This window comes from Perca fluviatilis, chromosome 18 (genome assembly GCF_010015445.1).
Source record: "Perca fluviatilis chromosome 18, GENO_Pfluv_1.0, whole genome shotgun sequence".
NCBI classification, from domain to species: Eukaryota; Metazoa; Chordata; class Actinopteri; order Perciformes; family Percidae; genus Perca; species Perca fluviatilis.
Genome location: NC_053129.1, coordinates 16,669,689 through 16,688,068, shown reverse-complemented (window position 1 = coordinate 16,688,068; position 18,380 = coordinate 16,669,689). Strand labels below are relative to the sequence as shown.

Below are 18,380 nucleotides of genomic sequence, written 5' to 3'. Positions count from 1 at the left end.
GTTCATGGACATCGGAAAAACGTCACCATTCACGTAATGTCCTGTGGGAATCAGAGGTGGGAAACTCGGGCTGGATTTTGATAACCGAGTTCCGCAGTTGGTGACGCGTTGTTGACAACTGACGTTTGATGGAGGCGACTTTGGTTCACTGAACATATTTCAATGATAATAAACTGTTTATTGTGGACAAATGCCTCTGCCAAGAAACATACACAGACATAATATGTTTAAAATTATTCATAAATAGGCCTATGTATAAAAAACAACAACAAATTATCCGTGTCTTTTCCCGTTTGTTGTCCTGCAGATAACACAAACAAACACCTGGCGATGTGCTGTTTAGATGCTCGCATAAGAAAACGGCAGAGAATCAGAGAATCAGAGAATCCGAGAATCCAAGAATCAGAGAATCTTCTGTTATTGTGGCCTCCATTTTTTCACACACCTGATGCTCTAGGCTACGGCCAACCGTTGGTGGCAGTCATGCAAAAAGTTGTTATGCCAAACGCCAATATAACAGAAGAAGAAGAACACGCATCCCGACCATGTGAACGCTGCCAGTCGGAAAAACAACGTAACCAGGGGGGCGGTGCCTGTTATTCCAAAGTGGCATGAACGCAGCATTATATTTAGCATTATATTTAGCATTAGCATCGCTAGCGTTAGCCTTAGCCAACTCCTTCACCACTAACGGAGCAAGCTGGAAAATCAAACTTTTCCCGAACCCCGTAAGGGAGGAGGGCCACAACATCATGGCCACCAACACACCTCAGCAAAGATTGTTCTTGCTCGGGCTTTAACTTCTGGATATTCGGCAGTGTTGCCACAACGGACCGAATGGCTTCGCTTGCATCTTTCTCTGCCACAACTCTAGCGCACGGCCTCAACGTCATCGTTCTCAGCCACTCCCTTTGTTCGCTGATTGGACTGCCACAAATTTGGTTGGAGAAAACCCAAGACTATACCAAGAACCCAGACATAGTACTGAAGAGAAATGAAAATTGAGCGAAGTACGAAGGTACGTAGGAGGGCGGAGCCAGGCTATTGGAAAAGTTCTCATCATGGAAAATGACCAATAGGCTGATGCTGCAGTGAAACCAGAATTTCACTCTAACGAGGCAAGCTGAACTGTTTCTTGATGCAAGTAGATATCACCTCATTCGCCTCATTCGCCTCGCACAGATTTGATCTAGCTGAACGATGAACTTCAAAATGACTCGGTGAGATTGATCTGTCAATCTGGAAGCATTTATTGTTGTCATCCGGGACTCGTTTAAATCATTTTATCCTCTAGTTTAACAATTGCGAGGTAAACGGTAAAATAACCCTTTTCATTGTATTAATCTAGAAATGTGTGCTTGGATGTATTTGATTGCCAAACAGTGTTTTCATAGATTTTGTTGCATTGTGTTAAGCCAGGTTCAACTTTTGTTCTGGAGCTCTCTGCGTCGTGAACACCTTTGCTGTGTCTACACAGTGGTTTCATAGAAATGAATGAGGGGGTTGCACTGCAGATATCGTTAATGTGTTGTTATGTAATGCTAATTTTAATGAGCATTCAAAGTGGAAATAAAATTGTGTTTTTATGCGATCATGGCAGAGATGGTCCTACCCATAGCCCAAGGCGTTACTTGAGTCCGACTCTCTTACGTAGGATAACTGTTCTCAACTTGTTCTTGAGGCTTAAATCTAAAAATTATTTTTTTTCTGAAAAACCCAGCCTCCCAAACGTGGTTTGAATCTGATGAAGACGTTTAAAAAAATGTGTTAAACTTTGTTTTTATGACTCTTTTCTCAGTTACCATTGCCAAAACTAACCAAACTGCTTCTGTTGTGCTATTCTACTAGTTAGTTGTTTTTTCTTGATAGATTATTTTGCTGTGTTTTTTTTACATTAATAGTGATCACAGTTCTCAAAAAACTTTTACTTCCAGCACTCCTTAATGGCTATCTACAGTTAAATTTAACAGATGAAATTACTGCACACTGCTTCAAAGTGCCATTTTATTCATAAGGCTGAATAACTGTCTGTCCGTCATGAAAAGCGTGCGGGTGTTTCTTATTTCTCTGTTGTATTTTCTTTCAGATTACATTCTGCAGGGATTCTTATGTGTGAGTATCAACTTGTCGCACAAAAACATGGAAACCTCATGTTGCCTAATTAAACTTCTTGAAAACACAGCATTCACAACACAGCAACCTTTTCCTTATTTTATATAAAAACAATATAATTTGAAAATAAATATGCTTTACTGTTTTACATAGACACAGAAAACATGTTAATAGTGAAGGAGAGACAAAGAGAACTAATAATGATGGCTCTAAGGCTGATGGCAGAAAGGATGCAGATTGTTATCCAAATTTAAAACATACTACTTAAATACAACTTACTAACACACACACACACACACACACTCACACACACACACACACACACACACGCACACACACACACACACACACACACACACACACACACACACACACACACACACACACACACACACACATACACAAACACACACACACAGATACACACGTTAAAATCCTACACAGTACCCACCCCCTTAGATAAGAGGGGTAGAAAAATCCAGAGATGTCATGAGTACACCAGAACAAACGATCCATTTAGGGAATGTTAACAAATTTTCAGATTTTTTGTTGATGTTTTTTGTTTGTTTCGTAGAAAAGCATAGAGTCTCCATGCTGAGAATAGCCATCAGTCACACACAAAGGGGAGATAGGACTGCCACAGGTACATAACACTGCATATATAAATAGACCAAATTAAATATGGGTAGAAGACTGAATACTGAAAAATACTCTAACATTATAAATTATCTAGAATGGACTATGGCATAAAGGGATATTAAGTATGTACACGTTCAGAGAAGAAGATATGTAATCAATAGATTCTGTATTCAGTTAAACCACCACTAAACAAACCACTTTGACCATACTCTCTCCTGAAAAAAGGAAACAAAAAATAATTTAAAAAGCACTCGAAAGATTTCTCAGTACATTTTGTGAGGCACAGTTTTTCAAATGGAATCAAACTACAGTATATGATGTTTTCAGTGGTTTTCATGTAGGACATAGCAAAACTATATTGACAACCAGTATCCCTTTAAAAGAACATATGACATTATCAGAGTCTCTTCTCCATCAAGCTGATCCACGTCAGTCCTGCATTTCCGTACAGGAACAAATACATAGAGACAGATTCAGATGTCCCAGTTGTCCTGCTGTTATACTCCAAAAGCAAAAGTAGACATCGACCGATGATAATCCATCCATCATTTTTGAAAGGAGAATGCACTTCCATGTCCTCTTCAGCCTCGCCCGCTATTTTAGCCGTTAAATATATCTTAGATTGAGAGGTTTGCAATTTTATGATTGACACAAAACCACAGTAGAGATCCAGTGAAGTAATTGCATACAATGAATTGACAACAAGACTACACCTGCATCGCAAGCCTGTTAGAAAATGCTAAACCACATGGCGGCAATTTGCTTTTAGTCTAATGATGGGTTTAGTTATTTGTTTCTGTAGCAGCATAACAATTCTGTACTTTTTTTTTTCTTTTATCATGGTCTATATACACACAGATATACAGTGGGAGGAAACTTCATTTCAGTCTTTCTTAGTGTTCTCTCTCAAGGGGAATGCTTTCCATAGAAAAGACAAGCTTACGGTTCAAAGGTCAAAGTGCTGTGCTGTGAAATATCTCTAGAATATTCCTTCATCTTGTACATCTGGTGCTGCCACCTCTCTCATCTCCTTGGCTTGTCACATCTAAACAAGAAGGGAAGCATAAACAGTTATCAGAACAAGAAAAAAACAGGCTGTAGTTAGGAGTGTCCTCTTCTCTCAGACATATACACACATAAACACAGAGAGCCCAAGTTGTTCTGGCTGATTAGACCTCTGCCCATGTTAAAGGTGTGCCAGAGCATAGATGGTAATTTCTTACGTCACAAATTTAATCTACCAAAAAGAATGATAAACATGCCATGTGTCCTGCCCTAACAGGTGCAACAGAGCTAACTGGAGGCTCAGGAAGATGTCAATCAGTTTATACACACTCACATAGTCCTGGGAAGAGGTCTAATGAGCCAGTATAACTGAAGGCCCTTTAAATGAGGTTTTCTTACTTCTGGAACAGAGCAAATTATATTCACTTTGGCTCTCTTAAATGACAGCACTTACTTGCAGGTCCTCTCGTTGAGCTCTAGCTGGCGTTCTTTACAGTATTCGTCGGTGTGTTTGCAGGAGCACCGGCAGGTTGCGGGATCCTGCACGAACAAGCGCTTCCTCCTCTCTGAGCAGTGATCACAACATGGCTCACAAACACTGGACAGAGAGAGACAGAGATTGGAAGGAAGAGGGGGAGAGAAGATGATTATCACAGTGTACCATTACCACCCATAAGAAAGGTCATCCTTAGGGCAACCATTTTGTACGCTCCAATTTGCTTTTCTAAGCCACTCCCCGACAAGTTGTACTGCATGTGACAGTTGGGTAGTATTGCATACAGGTTCCCACAGAGCAGGCAAATATTCAAGCAGTAAAATTAACCTCCCTGGCGCCCCCCCCAAACCCTACCGCGTGGATTGGGCCGCTTACAAATGCCTTGTATGTGATCAACATGCAGCGAGCAAAGCTCTGGACCGGTTCATGCAACACAAAATGACACAGATGGCTTTGAACTGCCCGTCAATGACCTCGTTCTCACTTTTACAAATGTCAAACTCTTATTAAAGAAGACTCAAGGGTCTGCTTGGTGCTCCGTCGAGACATATTTCATTTTATTGAGTGAAAACTGCAGACTATGATTCCAACAGAGAGACATTAGATTATAAGAACAGAGGCTGAAAATTGACAGATGAAGGCTCAGATACTCCATTTATATCTCAATGTACAAATAAAAACACAGACATGTATTTTTTCACAGTATGAGCTCTGAAGAAACATGAGATCATCTTTATATTATTTTTGAATAAAATATGGGTGGTTTTGTTTCAGAGACAAAAGCAGGCAAAGACACAAAACAGGAGTTGCTAAACAAGTTGCTGGTTTACATATCCCCAGTAGCAAAAGAAAAAAAAAAGACAAAGAAAAGTCAATAGATAGCCATCACTCATATCTTTACATTACATAAAAAGTACCAGCATTATGCACAGGACAGCACAACCTGTTTATAAAGATGAAAAGAACAAAGGGTGGAATGGAGACGGGTACGAGACACAGCAAAGCGGCACAGACTCAACACTGAACACAAGGCCGTGATTACAATCCTGGTGATTCCAGCACAGATACCACAACAGTTATGAGCCGGTCTGCAAAGCAATGCTGGTGGAGCTGTGATCTTGTTTCAGTAGAGGGTTCAAGTAACAGCTAAGAGCCAATCTGTTTATTCCTGCTTATTTAAACATGTCCATTATCAATCAGAAATCTAGCTATCTGACAAGATGTTAGGAGCAACTCAAGTTTCTACTGTTTTTCATGCTACGCTGCTATATCTCATCCCCACCATCATCCCAGTCTCAAACATAGAGAGTGGTTTTCTTGCAAACTGGGGGCTAGTAAGGTTTGGGGGGATGTTAGATGGGTATTTTGACAGGTGGCGATGGGTTATGGTTCATTTCTTGTGATATGGGATTTGGCTGGCAATGTCTGCTGTACGTCCCTGGTTATCGCTGTAAAGTTTTGCGAAAGCTATGTTAGCAAACATGTTAGCAAACAGGGCAACTTAGACACTGATACTCTGGGTATGTAAAACATGACTGACGAGACAAAGTTAGGACAATACACAGAAGCAACATGCTAATTGATGTGGCTAACGGTGCAAATTAAAAGGGGCAAATGAGCTCTTCCCAAATGAGCTTAATTATGAGAAGCGCTACACTCAGATGCAGGTAAGTGGAGAAGGCGGAGCTGACATACGCATCGTGAATTGTTTTGTTGCGGTTTTTCTTTCGTTTTCTCTTTTGGCCTTTACCCTTGCCTTTCCGGGATTTTCTGCAAGAAAAAGAGGACAACAACGCAGAGAGATGCCTGAGAGACTGAGTAAAGAAGGACTGATGTGTGTGGAAAGGCCTAAACTGATAATTGGTTAAAAAAAACAACTGATTATTAACAATCTTTTTTTTCATTTCTTTAAATCAAACAGCAATAACACACAATATTCATTTAAAAAAAAATTTTTTTTTTTTTTTTTTTTTTTTTTTTTTTTTTTTTTTCTCTAATAAAAAAAAAATATTTTTAATAAAAAATTAATAAAAAATTTTTTTTTTAAAAAAAAAAAAAAAATGTTATGAGAAAGGTGTCTGTATTGTTCACATGGGAGATATCTAAAATTACCAATGCTTTTTCAGTAAGTGATAATATGAGTTCAAAGTTTGCAGCACAAAACAACTGTTGAAATGAACTAAAACATTACATTTAAATGTAAAACTAGCTTCATTGTCCAACCAACAAGATTTCTTTTCGTCAAACATACTGTGTGCGGTTAATAGTTTGAGCTTTGGCTTGGCTGTTCTCAAATTTCCAAGGTGGATTGAGGACAATGAACTTGGACTTCACCAAAACTGCATCTTTCAACCTATCTGGGTCAACTATTTATGGCTGATTCAACTTGTATCAGACCACAGCAGGACAAGCCTGTAAAGCATACACCTAGAGTTTCACAGGTGCAGGCTAGATTGCGTGTTCAAAAACAAGCTGGGTTTTACAAGCTTATGTTGTCTAAGACGTATACAATTACACCGAAAAGTTCTGGAATACCCAAATAGAAATGTTGCGACATGTCTCTGTGGACAAGCAGAAGAACTGCGTAATAGTAAAACACTATTTTTACTTCACCATGATTAGTTTCTGGCCCGAGCTAGAATGGCATAATTAGTTTATGTGTATGTGCTCAACACAATTATAGGGTGGGACCTAGTTTATAGCCACGACGTTTATCTTCCAGGATTGCTCCATTGCCGCCAGAAATTCCGCTGGATTTCACTCTTTTCGGCCGGATGTCCGGTACCTTTCGCTTTCTTTGTGTTGGCATTTTAAACTCCTGTGGATTTATGAGGACTATGGTTGACTGCTCGTCAGATCTCTGCAAGATAAATCCAGACAGCTAGCTAGACTATCTGTCCAATCTGAGTTTTCTGTTGCACGACTAAAACAACCTTTGAACGTACACATCCACCAAAACAAGTTCCTTCCTGAGGCTGTTTTGCAGCAGCACCTGGTGCTTAGCGTTGCCCATGACGATTGTGATTGGTTTAAAGAAATGTCAATATACCAGAGCAGGTTTTTCTCCCATCCCGGAATGCTGTGTGGACTAACCAGACCCTCTTCTGCAGCGCTATGGAGGAAGGTCTGGCAAAGCGAGATCTAGCCACATTTCTGACTCCAGCACTCTGCATATTAGTCCATGATTTGGTTATAGTGTTCGCAGGAAAAAGTCAAAACCTAACTTTATTTTTTAACCTGTTTTTAAACCTCTAGCTGCAGGTTGCGTCTTTAAGGGCATCTTCATGATCTCATAGTTCATAGTCTGTTTTCTGCTGGCAATGATAACATGTTTTCCTGAGGAAAAGGGAACGCTTAAATCCAATATTGCCACACAGACTGTGCTGCTCTGGTCTTCTTCTTCTGGAACGTAGCCTACATTTAGTTTGCTGCACAGGTCATGAATGGACCTGGCTGAGTCTGTGTAAATATTGGATTTGCATGTCAATAAAAAAAAGAGAGAGTCTGGGAGGCTGTAACGTTACTTGGGTGCAGAGGTGCTTTGAGCAAAATGCTAACGTCAACAAAGATGAGACATGATGTTTAGTAAGTATAATATTTACAATGTTTACCGTGTTAGCATGCTAACATTTGCTAATTAGCATTAAACACAAAGTGCAGCTGAGGCTGATGGGAATGTCATTAGTTTTGCAGGTATTTAGTCATGACCAAAGGAATGTTGACCTAATGATGGATCAGGCAATCCATTCAATGATGCTAGGTCGGACCGAGCTGGGACTGGATGAAAAATATGACGAAGTGCAGTAATGATGGAATAGGGTGTACTGTAGCTGCTGTAAATGTAGCAATTTCCTGTTTTTAATTGTTCAGAGATCAGTTGAGTTTCACTGTCGACCTTGACAGTTCACAAGTTTCCCAACCTCCGCAGGATGACTCACCCTGACAGACCTCCAGGGACCTGTCACTACTGAGAGGTCAGCGACTGATGATAAAACTAAACTTGAAAGCATAAAAGCATCAGAAACAGGAGTTGAACGACCCTAAGACTATCACTATGTAGACGCACGCCACCAAAGCCGTACTCGTAAACAGTTAAGACAAGGTTAAAGAGGTCTCAAAACTAGCTCTTATCTATATGACAGACGATCTGACACAAAACCAAAATACAACCAACAACCACAGCGCAACGGAGAGATAATAACGACTGCTTGCAGGAGGAGAATTAAAAGAGTTTTAATGACGCTTCACGCTGATTTCTGTTCTATGGGAAGAGAAGAACACTTAAGCCAAGACCATAAACACAAAAGCTTAACCGGTCTTTAAAAACACTGTTATCTATATCAGAGCGGCCTTTAACAGGAGTAACAGATGCTAAGTGGGATGTAAACATTAAAGAAGAGAGGAGAGGAACATAAAGATGAGATAGAAAAGGGAGGAACAGTGTAAAGGACAGGAATAGAGAGGGCAATGGCCTCATCAAGTGTCACTCATTCACCTGAGTGGACTGAGCTGGTATTCCCCACGTTTATCACCTGAGAGCTGCATGCTAATCTCAGCATGACATGGTCTCATGTAGTAGCTTGTCTCTTGCTTGTCTTTTTTAATTGAAATATAATCAGTGTGGAGTGTTTGGTGTGGTGTTTGAGTGTGTCTGTGTGAGAGAAAATGGAGAGACAGAGGAAAAAGGAGTGAGGAAATAACAGATGGATAAATTAGGTGAGAAAGAGCATACGGGATAATGTCAGCAAGGCGGTGAGCTGCAAATGACGTGAGCAAGAGTCTTGTTTGCAGGGGAGGAAAAAGATCAAATCTCAAGTCCCCATTGTTTCCCTCTGAAAAAAAACCCCAATCCACGCAGAAAGAGTACTGTACTCACTTTTCTTTCTGTTCTTTCATTTCTTTCTTTAACCTGAAAGGTAAGGACAAAACAACATGACATTAGATCACAGCATGCCATAGTTACCTGGCAAACAAATACTTATCAAGATCAACAGAGACCAGAGGCTCATTATCAGCACAGGTAATTTTTCTCTAATCACGTTACATCACCGTCCTTTACCAGAAACTGTGATAAAACTATGTTTCACTTTCGCACAGTAAAGGAAGCAGATTTGTTGGGAACTAAAGCAGTGCACGCACTCATTAACAGGCACCCAAAGGGGCATGCTCCCTGAGAGATATACACACACATACAAACAGGACTACAATAACAGGCTGCCAGTTTTGGTTCACTTCTCGTCCATGATGTGACGAAACTTGTGATAACAGCATGTGGAGCAATACGATTGCTGGCACACTCTGGAGACAAAGTGCCAAAAGTGTTAGGAAACAGTGTATCGTTCAAAAAGGTCATAGACACACAGCCAAGTTTCAATTTGAAATACTGGTACAATAACTACATCAATATGCTGAATAAAACATGAAAATATATGTGTGCATATACATAATTGGCCGATACATGCTATATGTGGTACTGTGAATCACCTGCACTGAAATCTATTAAGGTATATGGAGAGGTAAAATAAAAACCTTTACTTAGGTAAAAGTAGCAATACCACAATATAACAAAATCCTCAATTACAAGCGCTGAGTACTGAAGTTAAGTATTGAATTAAATGATCCTTTAAGTACAAGTAGAGTAGCTTTAACAACAAAATGTACTCAAACATCAAAAGTAAAAGTACTAAATAGGCATAATGACCCTTTAAAGCATGTTAAATTTGATTATTGTTACTGATGCACTGCATGCAACACTTGAATGTAGATGGTTACCGGCATAATTGCTTCACATTTTCATGAACTCAAACCCTGTTTTTGATACTTTTATATGGTAGTGATTCAGCATGTAGTCCACCGTTACTGTTTGTAGTTTTATTTCATTGATATCAGACTCACTGTTAATAATGCTGCAGCTCTATGAAGTTACTACTAATTGTTAGCCTGACGTGGTCCTACTCAGATTCTAGTCAGAATAACTTCCCGACCTCGAATTTTGTGGGCGGGGCTAAGTTCGGCTGGCATCCAGGCTAACTAATTGTAGTACTGGCGTTAAAGGTTCCATGGCATGCAAATTTCACTTTATGAGGTTTTGTAACATTAATATGCGTTTCCCCCAGCCTGCCTATGGTCCCCCAGTGGCTCGAAATGGTGATAGGTGTAAACCGAGCCCTGGGTATCCTGCTCTGCCTTTGAGAAAATGAAAGCTCAGATGGGCCGATCTGGAATCTTGCTCCTTATGAGGTCATAAGGAGCAAGGTTACCTCCCCTTTCTCTGCTTTGCCCTCCCAGAGAATTTGGCCCACCCATGAGAGAGAGACATCATGGCTTTCAAACGAGCAAAGTGGCAGTTGGTCAAGACCACTTTTATTTACTTGGTGATCTGTTAATAGCAATTAATGCATGCATACCATTTCCAGAACAATACAATGAAGTCAAAAATTTAAAACAGCAACAAATAGATTGGATACAGCATCTAGGATTTGATGAAGGTGCCCTAAAATGTTACAGCTACATGTAAATGGTTTTACACCAAAGTATTGTGTCATCACAGGCAGTAGTAAGTTCAGGGTGACATTACTTTATAGTCTGACAGACTGCTGCAGCCTCACTGAAAAAAACACAAACATATTTCAAATTTGATAACTCAGAATAGAGAGAGAGCTTGGTCCTCGGCCAATTGCCCTGCCTCCCTACAATGTTTGATTTGCTTTTTAGATTTCCAATAAACGTGGGAGGATGATGCATGCTGCTGTGTCACACCTTGCTAATTCATTTTACAGCTCAAATCTCAGCCACCATAATAATATGATATGATGAGGATGAAATCTTTACTTTTTCCTTGTTTTACTTTTGGGAACCATCCGATTTTGTTTGTGCATGTTGAGCTTAAACACCAGCACAATGAGAACATGTTACTAATTTAATTTAGCTGCACTTATCTCTTTTTACAGCTGGCTTTAACAGATTATACTGCTGCCTATCAAAACAACAGACAATAAAATTTCCCTCGGGATGAATAAAGTATCTATCTATCTATCTATCTATCTATCTATCTATCTATCTATCTATCTATCTATCTATCTATCTATCTATCTATCTATCTATCTATCTATCTATCTAACAATCTGATCCACAACATAAAATAAATCATTGTACCATAAGTCTAACCAGAAGAAGTCAACTTACTGTGACTAGAGGCCACAAAAAGGACACACAGTACTTATCTCCGAGATCAATAACTAAAGCTATCAAACCTATGTCATTCCAGGAGTGACCTCTACATGCCACAGAAGGAAAACAAAGGATTAGGTAGCACTGTACTCACAAATGTATCTCCTTTACTTGAGCAATGCGATGGAATGAAACTAAAGCAATATGGAGGATATGTGCTGGGATGTGCTTAAATGTCTTTGTAAGATCAGTGAAGAAAAAGTAGCAATGATAAGACAGGAATCCAGCTTATATGCATCTGTTGAATATGTCAGAGGCAAACAGAAGACCAAAACTTTACATGACGTGTTTGGTTGGACTCTGCTCTGCCACACAGCGGTTAGTATTTCATTCACATTGTGTGTGTTTCAGAGTGTGTTCAGGGTTTCTTACCTACACTCACATGCGCTGTGTTCTGTAAAACTCATGAAAATATCATTTTGTTGCCTTTGGGGTTTTATTCTTTTAATCTGTAAAAAAAAAAAAAAGAAGAAGAAAGAGAAATCGTCACAGATTTGAATGACATATTAAGTTGATTTATAGTATTCCTTAACTTTTTGTCCTCAGAGTTATAATTCACACTGAGGATGAACAAAAGGGTCACACAGAGAAATCACTAAGGTCCAGATGTAATCATTCAAATTCTGTTTTTCATATTAACCCAAGTGAAAGAGGATCGACCATGAACTGAGATGGAGAGTTCAAAAAGATCGTCACCTTCTACTAGAAATGACATTTTTTCACCTCTCACTGATCCAAAAGACAAACTGACTCCTCATACACAGAGGACCAAAGGGCTGAAAGTGAAAAAAGGGCCAAGTATATGATTTTTGCCGAAAGGTCACACCTGAGGAGCCTTTGGGCAAACAGCAGGGACACTTGGGTTGAGCAGTAGGGCTCTGGACCGATCAGAGGGACACTTGAGGAGCCCATGTGCCCCTCTAGTGTGACATTTAGGCAAAAATAAAGTATAAATCTGTCCATTTAGAGCACACACACATCCTGGATAAATAAGGGTTTCAAAAGGCAAAAAGGGTCACTCCCACCCCTCTGAACCCCACTGCACAAAACACCAAAAGTATTGCTGTTTTAATAAATAACGCCGCTCACCTCCATTGTTATATTATAGCTGGATGTTGGCATGCACTGCAGCATCTCATCGTTGCAGCAACCGGCGCAACGAGTCAACACCACGCAGGACGGGATGAAGATGTGCTCCACCTCCTCCGGATACTCCTGCAGAATCTCCACCAGCAACTCCCGAGGCTGACACAAACTCTTGTTGTACACCTCCATTAAAGGGATCACTGGGAGACAGAGTCACAGTGTGCAAGGGTTATTTAAATGGCAGCGGAGCTTTAGTCTACAGCACTGACTCTTCAACACTACAGTGCTGTAACAATAATACACACACCTAAAAGGAGAAGTGCATTAAAAACGCTGGCAGGCTCACAGAGGAGTCACAGTGAAGGAGATTAAAACACACACATTCATGCACACACACACACACACACACACACACACACACACACACACACACACACACACACACACACACACACACACACACACACACACACACACACCTTACTTTCTATTATTGCATTGAGATGCACTTGGTTTATAGAAATGTACCTACTTTTAAACACACACACACACACACACACACACACACACACACACACACACACACACACACACACACACACACACACACACACACACACACACACACACACTGACACACGCAGGCAATTTTTAAAGTACTCTATATCTAGCTGGACCCCATCTGCTGCATCAGATAAATGCTGGACTTGAGTGTTACCCCATTTTAAAGCTCTACTTTTGCCCCCATTCAGTCTTAGCAGGAGTTCTGCTCTTGAGAAAGATATTAGCACACAGACAGACATCACCTCCAAAATATCACTCAGAGCCTAAAACAACCTCAGCCTGACAGCCCTCTGGGAAGCCAAACCAAATATACTGACACTGAACAATATCATGAAGTACAGCTTCTGATTGTCCAAATTAGATTGGGCAATGCTGGAATTGTGCAAAATGAAATTTTGGGCCAAGAGGGTGAAATTCCATTCTATAAAAGAGTTTGGTCTCCATAACATTTCCCCAGTTTAACCTCAAACAAGAAGGAATGTTGTCCAGGATGAAAACGTCCAAGAGTTGAGATTTAAGGGTGAAACTGCTCTCATTTACTAAAAGGGGGAGTTTTGGGGAGATACATCTGGTCAGGGTTAAACTATGCCGTTGTCCACCAGGAGGCGATAATTTCCCTTTACTATCAAGGTGAACCTCAAACCGGCCCTTTTCTATTTGGCTGTGTGCCAACAAGGGAGCCCAGATCAGGCTGTATTCCCACGGTGCCCTGTGGGACACCTACCGTCATGTGGACCTCTTTCTGTGGCCTTCGGTATGTGGGCGCTCTGCAAGGAGGAAAAAAGCAAACTGTTAGTAACAGTAGATTGTGCAAAAGCTCATGAAACTGATGCCCTTGCCCTCTACTTATCCACAGTTGCGCAAACATGTATTTACATTTTGACATTTCTGTTGACCGCTGACAGAATATGAAAACCACATAATGCATCTTATCTTGGCCTATATAATATAGGGGGGCAATGAGAGTCTACTGCCCATACTATGTGTTCTATAAGCATTTGAAAATAACATTATTGTAGTATATATGTGATGTGTGAGGCCTTATATGGCCATATATTTGACCAAAGGTAGGCTACAACGTGACAAACAAGCTGACATATTTTACCACATCAGCCACGTGACAAAACGTCATAAACGTTTGAATTACTGTGTTTTTGTGTCAGTTATCAAGCCTTTAATGTGATGCCTCCGCCGCCTCTTGGCAACGCGGATTAATAACTGTCGCCATTAAAACCGGTAAGAATGTTAGCCTTCTACTTTCCCTCACAGGGGGTAGCTGTCACCACACCACGGACCACAAAGGATTTTGGCAACTTTCCATCCGTGCGCGCGTTACCCACAAGTTTTTCTCTGACCCCCCTCACACACACACACACACACACACACACACACACACTATCTCGCTCGCTCTCGCTCGCTCTCTCTCTCTCTCTCTCTCTATCTCTCACGCACACATACATAGGCCTACAGTCGCGCGCAACTCGCGCAATATCTCGCCAATATTGCGTGAGACCTGGTCCTGTATCACCGGCTCAAAATTAAGTGAGTCGGTGAAACTTTTTTTCCATTCCTTAATGAAAAGTAAAAAGAAAAAAGAGTTTGGCTGTGGGTGTCGCAGTCCCCACCCCCTTCCGGTGGCGTGAGAGGGTCCAACCTTGTGGGCTGAGAAACCCCAGCCCCCCAAAACACTATACTGTATTAATAATGAAAGGGTGACAAGCTGCGAACACCGGCCCCTAAACCGATGATAGTTCGAGTGGTAAAGAGCAATTGAGACAGCATCCTAAAACTATTCAGCGTGCACTGGGGGGCTTAAGCTGTCATTAAATTAACCAGTTAGATAAATAAACACTTTACTGGACTCTGGAGAGGGAATATTTCAATAACTTAGCTGTGAGATGCCCGAGAGAGAACTATGTAAAACATCATTGCTATCTTGAGGAGGCAAATTCATATTAGAAAAAAACCTTCAAAGTCCAATCATGTTGCTGGAAAAAATGCAGCCTCCTATTGAAATGTGTTTTTTTTTCTTCCACAGGGAAACCTTTGCTCAAAGCTTCCCTGGGTACACTGCGCTTGTTTAATGATTATATGGAACACGATTTAGTGCGCTCTCAAACAGCCAATTATCGTGTCAACCTGATTAATCTGTATGATTAATGACATGATAAGGCTGTTTTTTTTCTACTGAAACTGATGAATAACATTGTTAAAAGTAGGATTTCTTCTTATTGAACCGTCTCACTGCCAAGCGTTAACCTGCTCACATGTCCTAATTCAGAACGGAGCCACTGCGCCTTTAAAGCGTAATAATATCTCCAAGGTGGTTTAAGAGCAGGCCTGCAATCAACCAGCGTCAAACTTCACAACATTATTTGAAAATCCTCACATATGCCGCATTTGCAACACAAAAAGCGCACCACCCACGAGTGTGTGGGTTAGGTGTATATAGTGTCGGCTTGGCGTAATGGCTGTTGTAATCTCCCCAAAACCACTAAACATTTCATCTTGTTTAAACACGAGCGATGACCTAGCCAGAGGAAAGGCAAGGACAAACTACACATTCATGACCAGTGACTACATTACAATAGGTCGGTTGATGTTTTTTTTTTTTCTTCTTTTCTGTCCAGTTTGCTCTCAGGGACACTTGACTCACCTTGACAGCTGACAGCGTCAAAAATAATAGTGTCAAACTGTCAATAAAGTTCATGGTGTTGGAAATCCAATCCAAAGGCAGGCGACGTTTTAAAATCCAAACATGAAGTTTACAACAAGTACAACAACAACAACAACAACACAAGTGGACAGGCTAAAATTTGTCTAAATACGGGACAGGGGGTTGTAATGGCAAATCCATGTTGGTCCCGGGGTCGGAGCATACAATCCTTTGCGCATAACTTCTGCCTTCTCAGCTATTGCCAATGATTTTCAAGATATCCAGAAACACGAGAATCCAAGACGCAAAACGTCTCACATTGTTCCTCAGCAGACCTTTATTTTCTTGCACGGGGATAGCAATCCACATTACAAATATAATCCCATGCTTGTTGCTCCAGCCGTTTCCAAGTATCTGTCCATTGGAAACTTGTAGGCTACTCCTGTGTGCTACTTGAACCAATGGACCAGGATGACGTTCAGTGAAAAAGAAAACCGCGCTGAGAGATACTCGTCCCACAAAACATTATCTATTTGCACTGGCTTTTTTTTTCACTCCTCTGTCACTGCGCTGCGCTCTAAGCAGGTCAGCTCTCTCCGTTAGGACATACGCGTCCGACACACTCCGTACTGTGGCTGTGTGTGTGGCGACTAGACTGGACGTGGATGATTGGTGGCCATTATAACAGGGTAGGTGTGTCCTCTATGGGCTGATATATGCTACAGCACTCCGAATTTTTTTTCCCAACGTTTCACCTAAACATCGACTCATGTGACCGCATCACCAGCAAGTTATTAAAAGCTGAGTTCAGAGGCGCCAGTCTATTTTTATTTTTTATTTGAGAAAAGGGTTGTGCATCCTGATATTGTGATTGTGGTACTTTATACTAGTGTCTCCGGCTGAAATATCACCCGCTCTTTACATGCCTTTAATCTATTTCTTCATCACATGTCCTGTGCGTCTTTTTAAAGCCCTGTCAAAGATGCCAAATCTAATAATATATAACTGTTTGGGTTATTATTACTCGTTATGGTTTATATACAGACCTAGTTGTAGCAAATTAAAAAGTCTATTTCCTAACTCATTAATTTTGAGGAAATTACACATTTTAGCGCACAGATACAACAGACAATTCCACATCGGATGGTCCCTTCTGTGATTTTTAGCTAAACGTGTATCCCCCCCTGCTAAGGTTAGAAGCCTACACCATGATATTAGGGCAAATATGTCCCAATCTTCTTACTCGAGGATGTGATGCTAAATTTTCACGAAACCCAACTTGAGGGCCAGAGCATGTGTGCCCGGCCACGTATGCCTATGCGTCTCTGTGTATGAGTGCGTGCGTGCGCCGTGCAACGTTGTCGTCAGTGATCCACCGCGCAGGTCACTGGTGAGTTGCATCGCGCCGGTCAGTGCGCGCCAGCACGCACACCCTAATGGAAAGTAGGAGCCTAAGCGTCGTGACTTCCTCCCTGTTACTTCACTGACGGAGAATGGAAGAAACCACCTGACCGGTCAGGCTCAAACAGCAGCAGCTGAAACATCCCCGCGAGGAAGAGGGGGGCAATGCAGAGTAACAGGGAGTCAGAGAGTGACAGTGAGGCATCTTCACACAGCTCCTTTATAATGATTGTAACCTTGCTGATAATGACGATGACGATGATGATGGAGATGATGTAATTATACACAACCTCTTTCCAACATTGGGTTCGCGTAGGCTACGTGTCAGTGGCGGGGAGATATTCCTATAATTTACTAAAGGAAAAGCCGGAATAAAAAAAACTCTATTACAAGTAAAAGTCCACCATTATAAATTGTGCCTAAGTAAAAGTAAAAGTGTTAGCAAAAAATGTACATGAAGTATCCAAAGAAAAATTAATCACTATGCAGTGTTGTATTACTGTAGTAGTAGATTATTATTATTATTATTGGTGCATTAACGTGTAAACAGTAAACAGCCTACTTTATGGAGCTGGTTGACATGGAGCTAACTTTTACTGCTGATAGCAATGCATTGCATTTTATAATTAAATCATAAATTGTGTATGTAAAATCTGAAAGGTAACTAGTAACAACATCTGATAAATAAATGTTTGTGAATGAAGTGAAATATAAAGTAGCATACAATGAAAATACTCAAGTAATGTACAAGTACCTCAAAAGCTGACTTTAGTACATGACTTTGATCAATGTAGCCTACTTAGTTACTTCCCACCACTTGAACGTGTTGAATTCATTCTGCTGGAAAAGGGGAAATTATTTTTTCCTCTGCTTGTTGTTGGTTAAAAGTTAGAAGTCATTTTAAAATTCAGCAGAGGCTAAAGCTTACTAAAGCGAAACAATGACATTAAGTCAAATAAAGGCTTATTATTTAAATGATATCCTAAAAAGTAAAAAGTCAAACCAAAAAATAACCAAAACTTTAAAAAGCACTTCATGGGTGTGTAAAATGTGGAGGGCCATTATCTCAAACAGATATTGTTTTATATATCTCCAAACAATCTTATGTAAACTGTCTTTATTTAACAAATAGATGGTTGAAATGCTCTTTGAGTTACTATGTCTGTAGTATTTCCAGATATTATCATTTGT

The 18,380-nt window shown here is 40.5% G+C and overlaps 1 protein-coding gene across 3 annotated transcripts; it reads right to left on the bottom strand.

Moving 5' to 3' along the window:
* Nucleotides 1-1,990: 1,990 nt before the first annotated feature.
* vegfab (vascular endothelial growth factor Ab) lies at nt 1,991-16,483 on the bottom strand. Of its 3 annotated transcripts, XM_039781919.1 has the most exons (8): nt 15,789-16,480; nt 13,857-13,899; nt 12,572-12,768; nt 11,855-11,931; nt 9,129-9,161; nt 5,948-6,022; nt 4,211-4,354; nt 1,991-3,796 (listed from the first exon to the last, which is right to left on the bottom strand). In XM_039781919.1, exons 1-8 carry the CDS (start codon nt 15,840-15,842, stop codon nt 3,775-3,777), a joined length of 645 nt encoding a protein of 214 aa, XP_039637853.1. In that variant the 5' UTR covers nt 15,843-16,480; the 3' UTR covers nt 1,991-3,774. The 3 variants fall into 3 exon arrangements, with proteins under 3 accessions (XP_039637853.1, XP_039637855.1, XP_039637854.1); XM_039781921.1 differs by lacking the exon at nt 5,948-6,022 and having other exon boundaries at nt 15,789-16,478; XM_039781920.1 differs by lacking the exons at nt 1,991-3,796; nt 4,211-4,354 and having other exon boundaries at nt 4,788-6,022; nt 15,789-16,483.
* Between the last annotated feature and the right edge of the window lie 1,897 nt (nt 16,484-18,380).

What these genes read in the sequence shown, in the direction of transcription:
- vegfab (XM_039781919.1), bottom strand. Translation starts at nt 15,842, where the DNA reads ATGAACTTTATTGACAGTTTGACACTATTATTTTTGACGCTGTCAGCT. An exon ending in AGAAAGAGGTCCACATGACG is followed by an intron (nt 12,769 to 13,856) that starts GTAGGTGTCCCA and finishes TCTGTCTCCCAG; the next exon opens with TGATCCCTTTAATGGAGGTG. An exon ending in GCTATAATATAACAATGGAG is followed by an intron (nt 11,932 to 12,571) that starts GTGAGCGGCGTT and finishes TTTTTTTTACAG; the next exon opens with ATTAAAAGAATAAAACCCCA.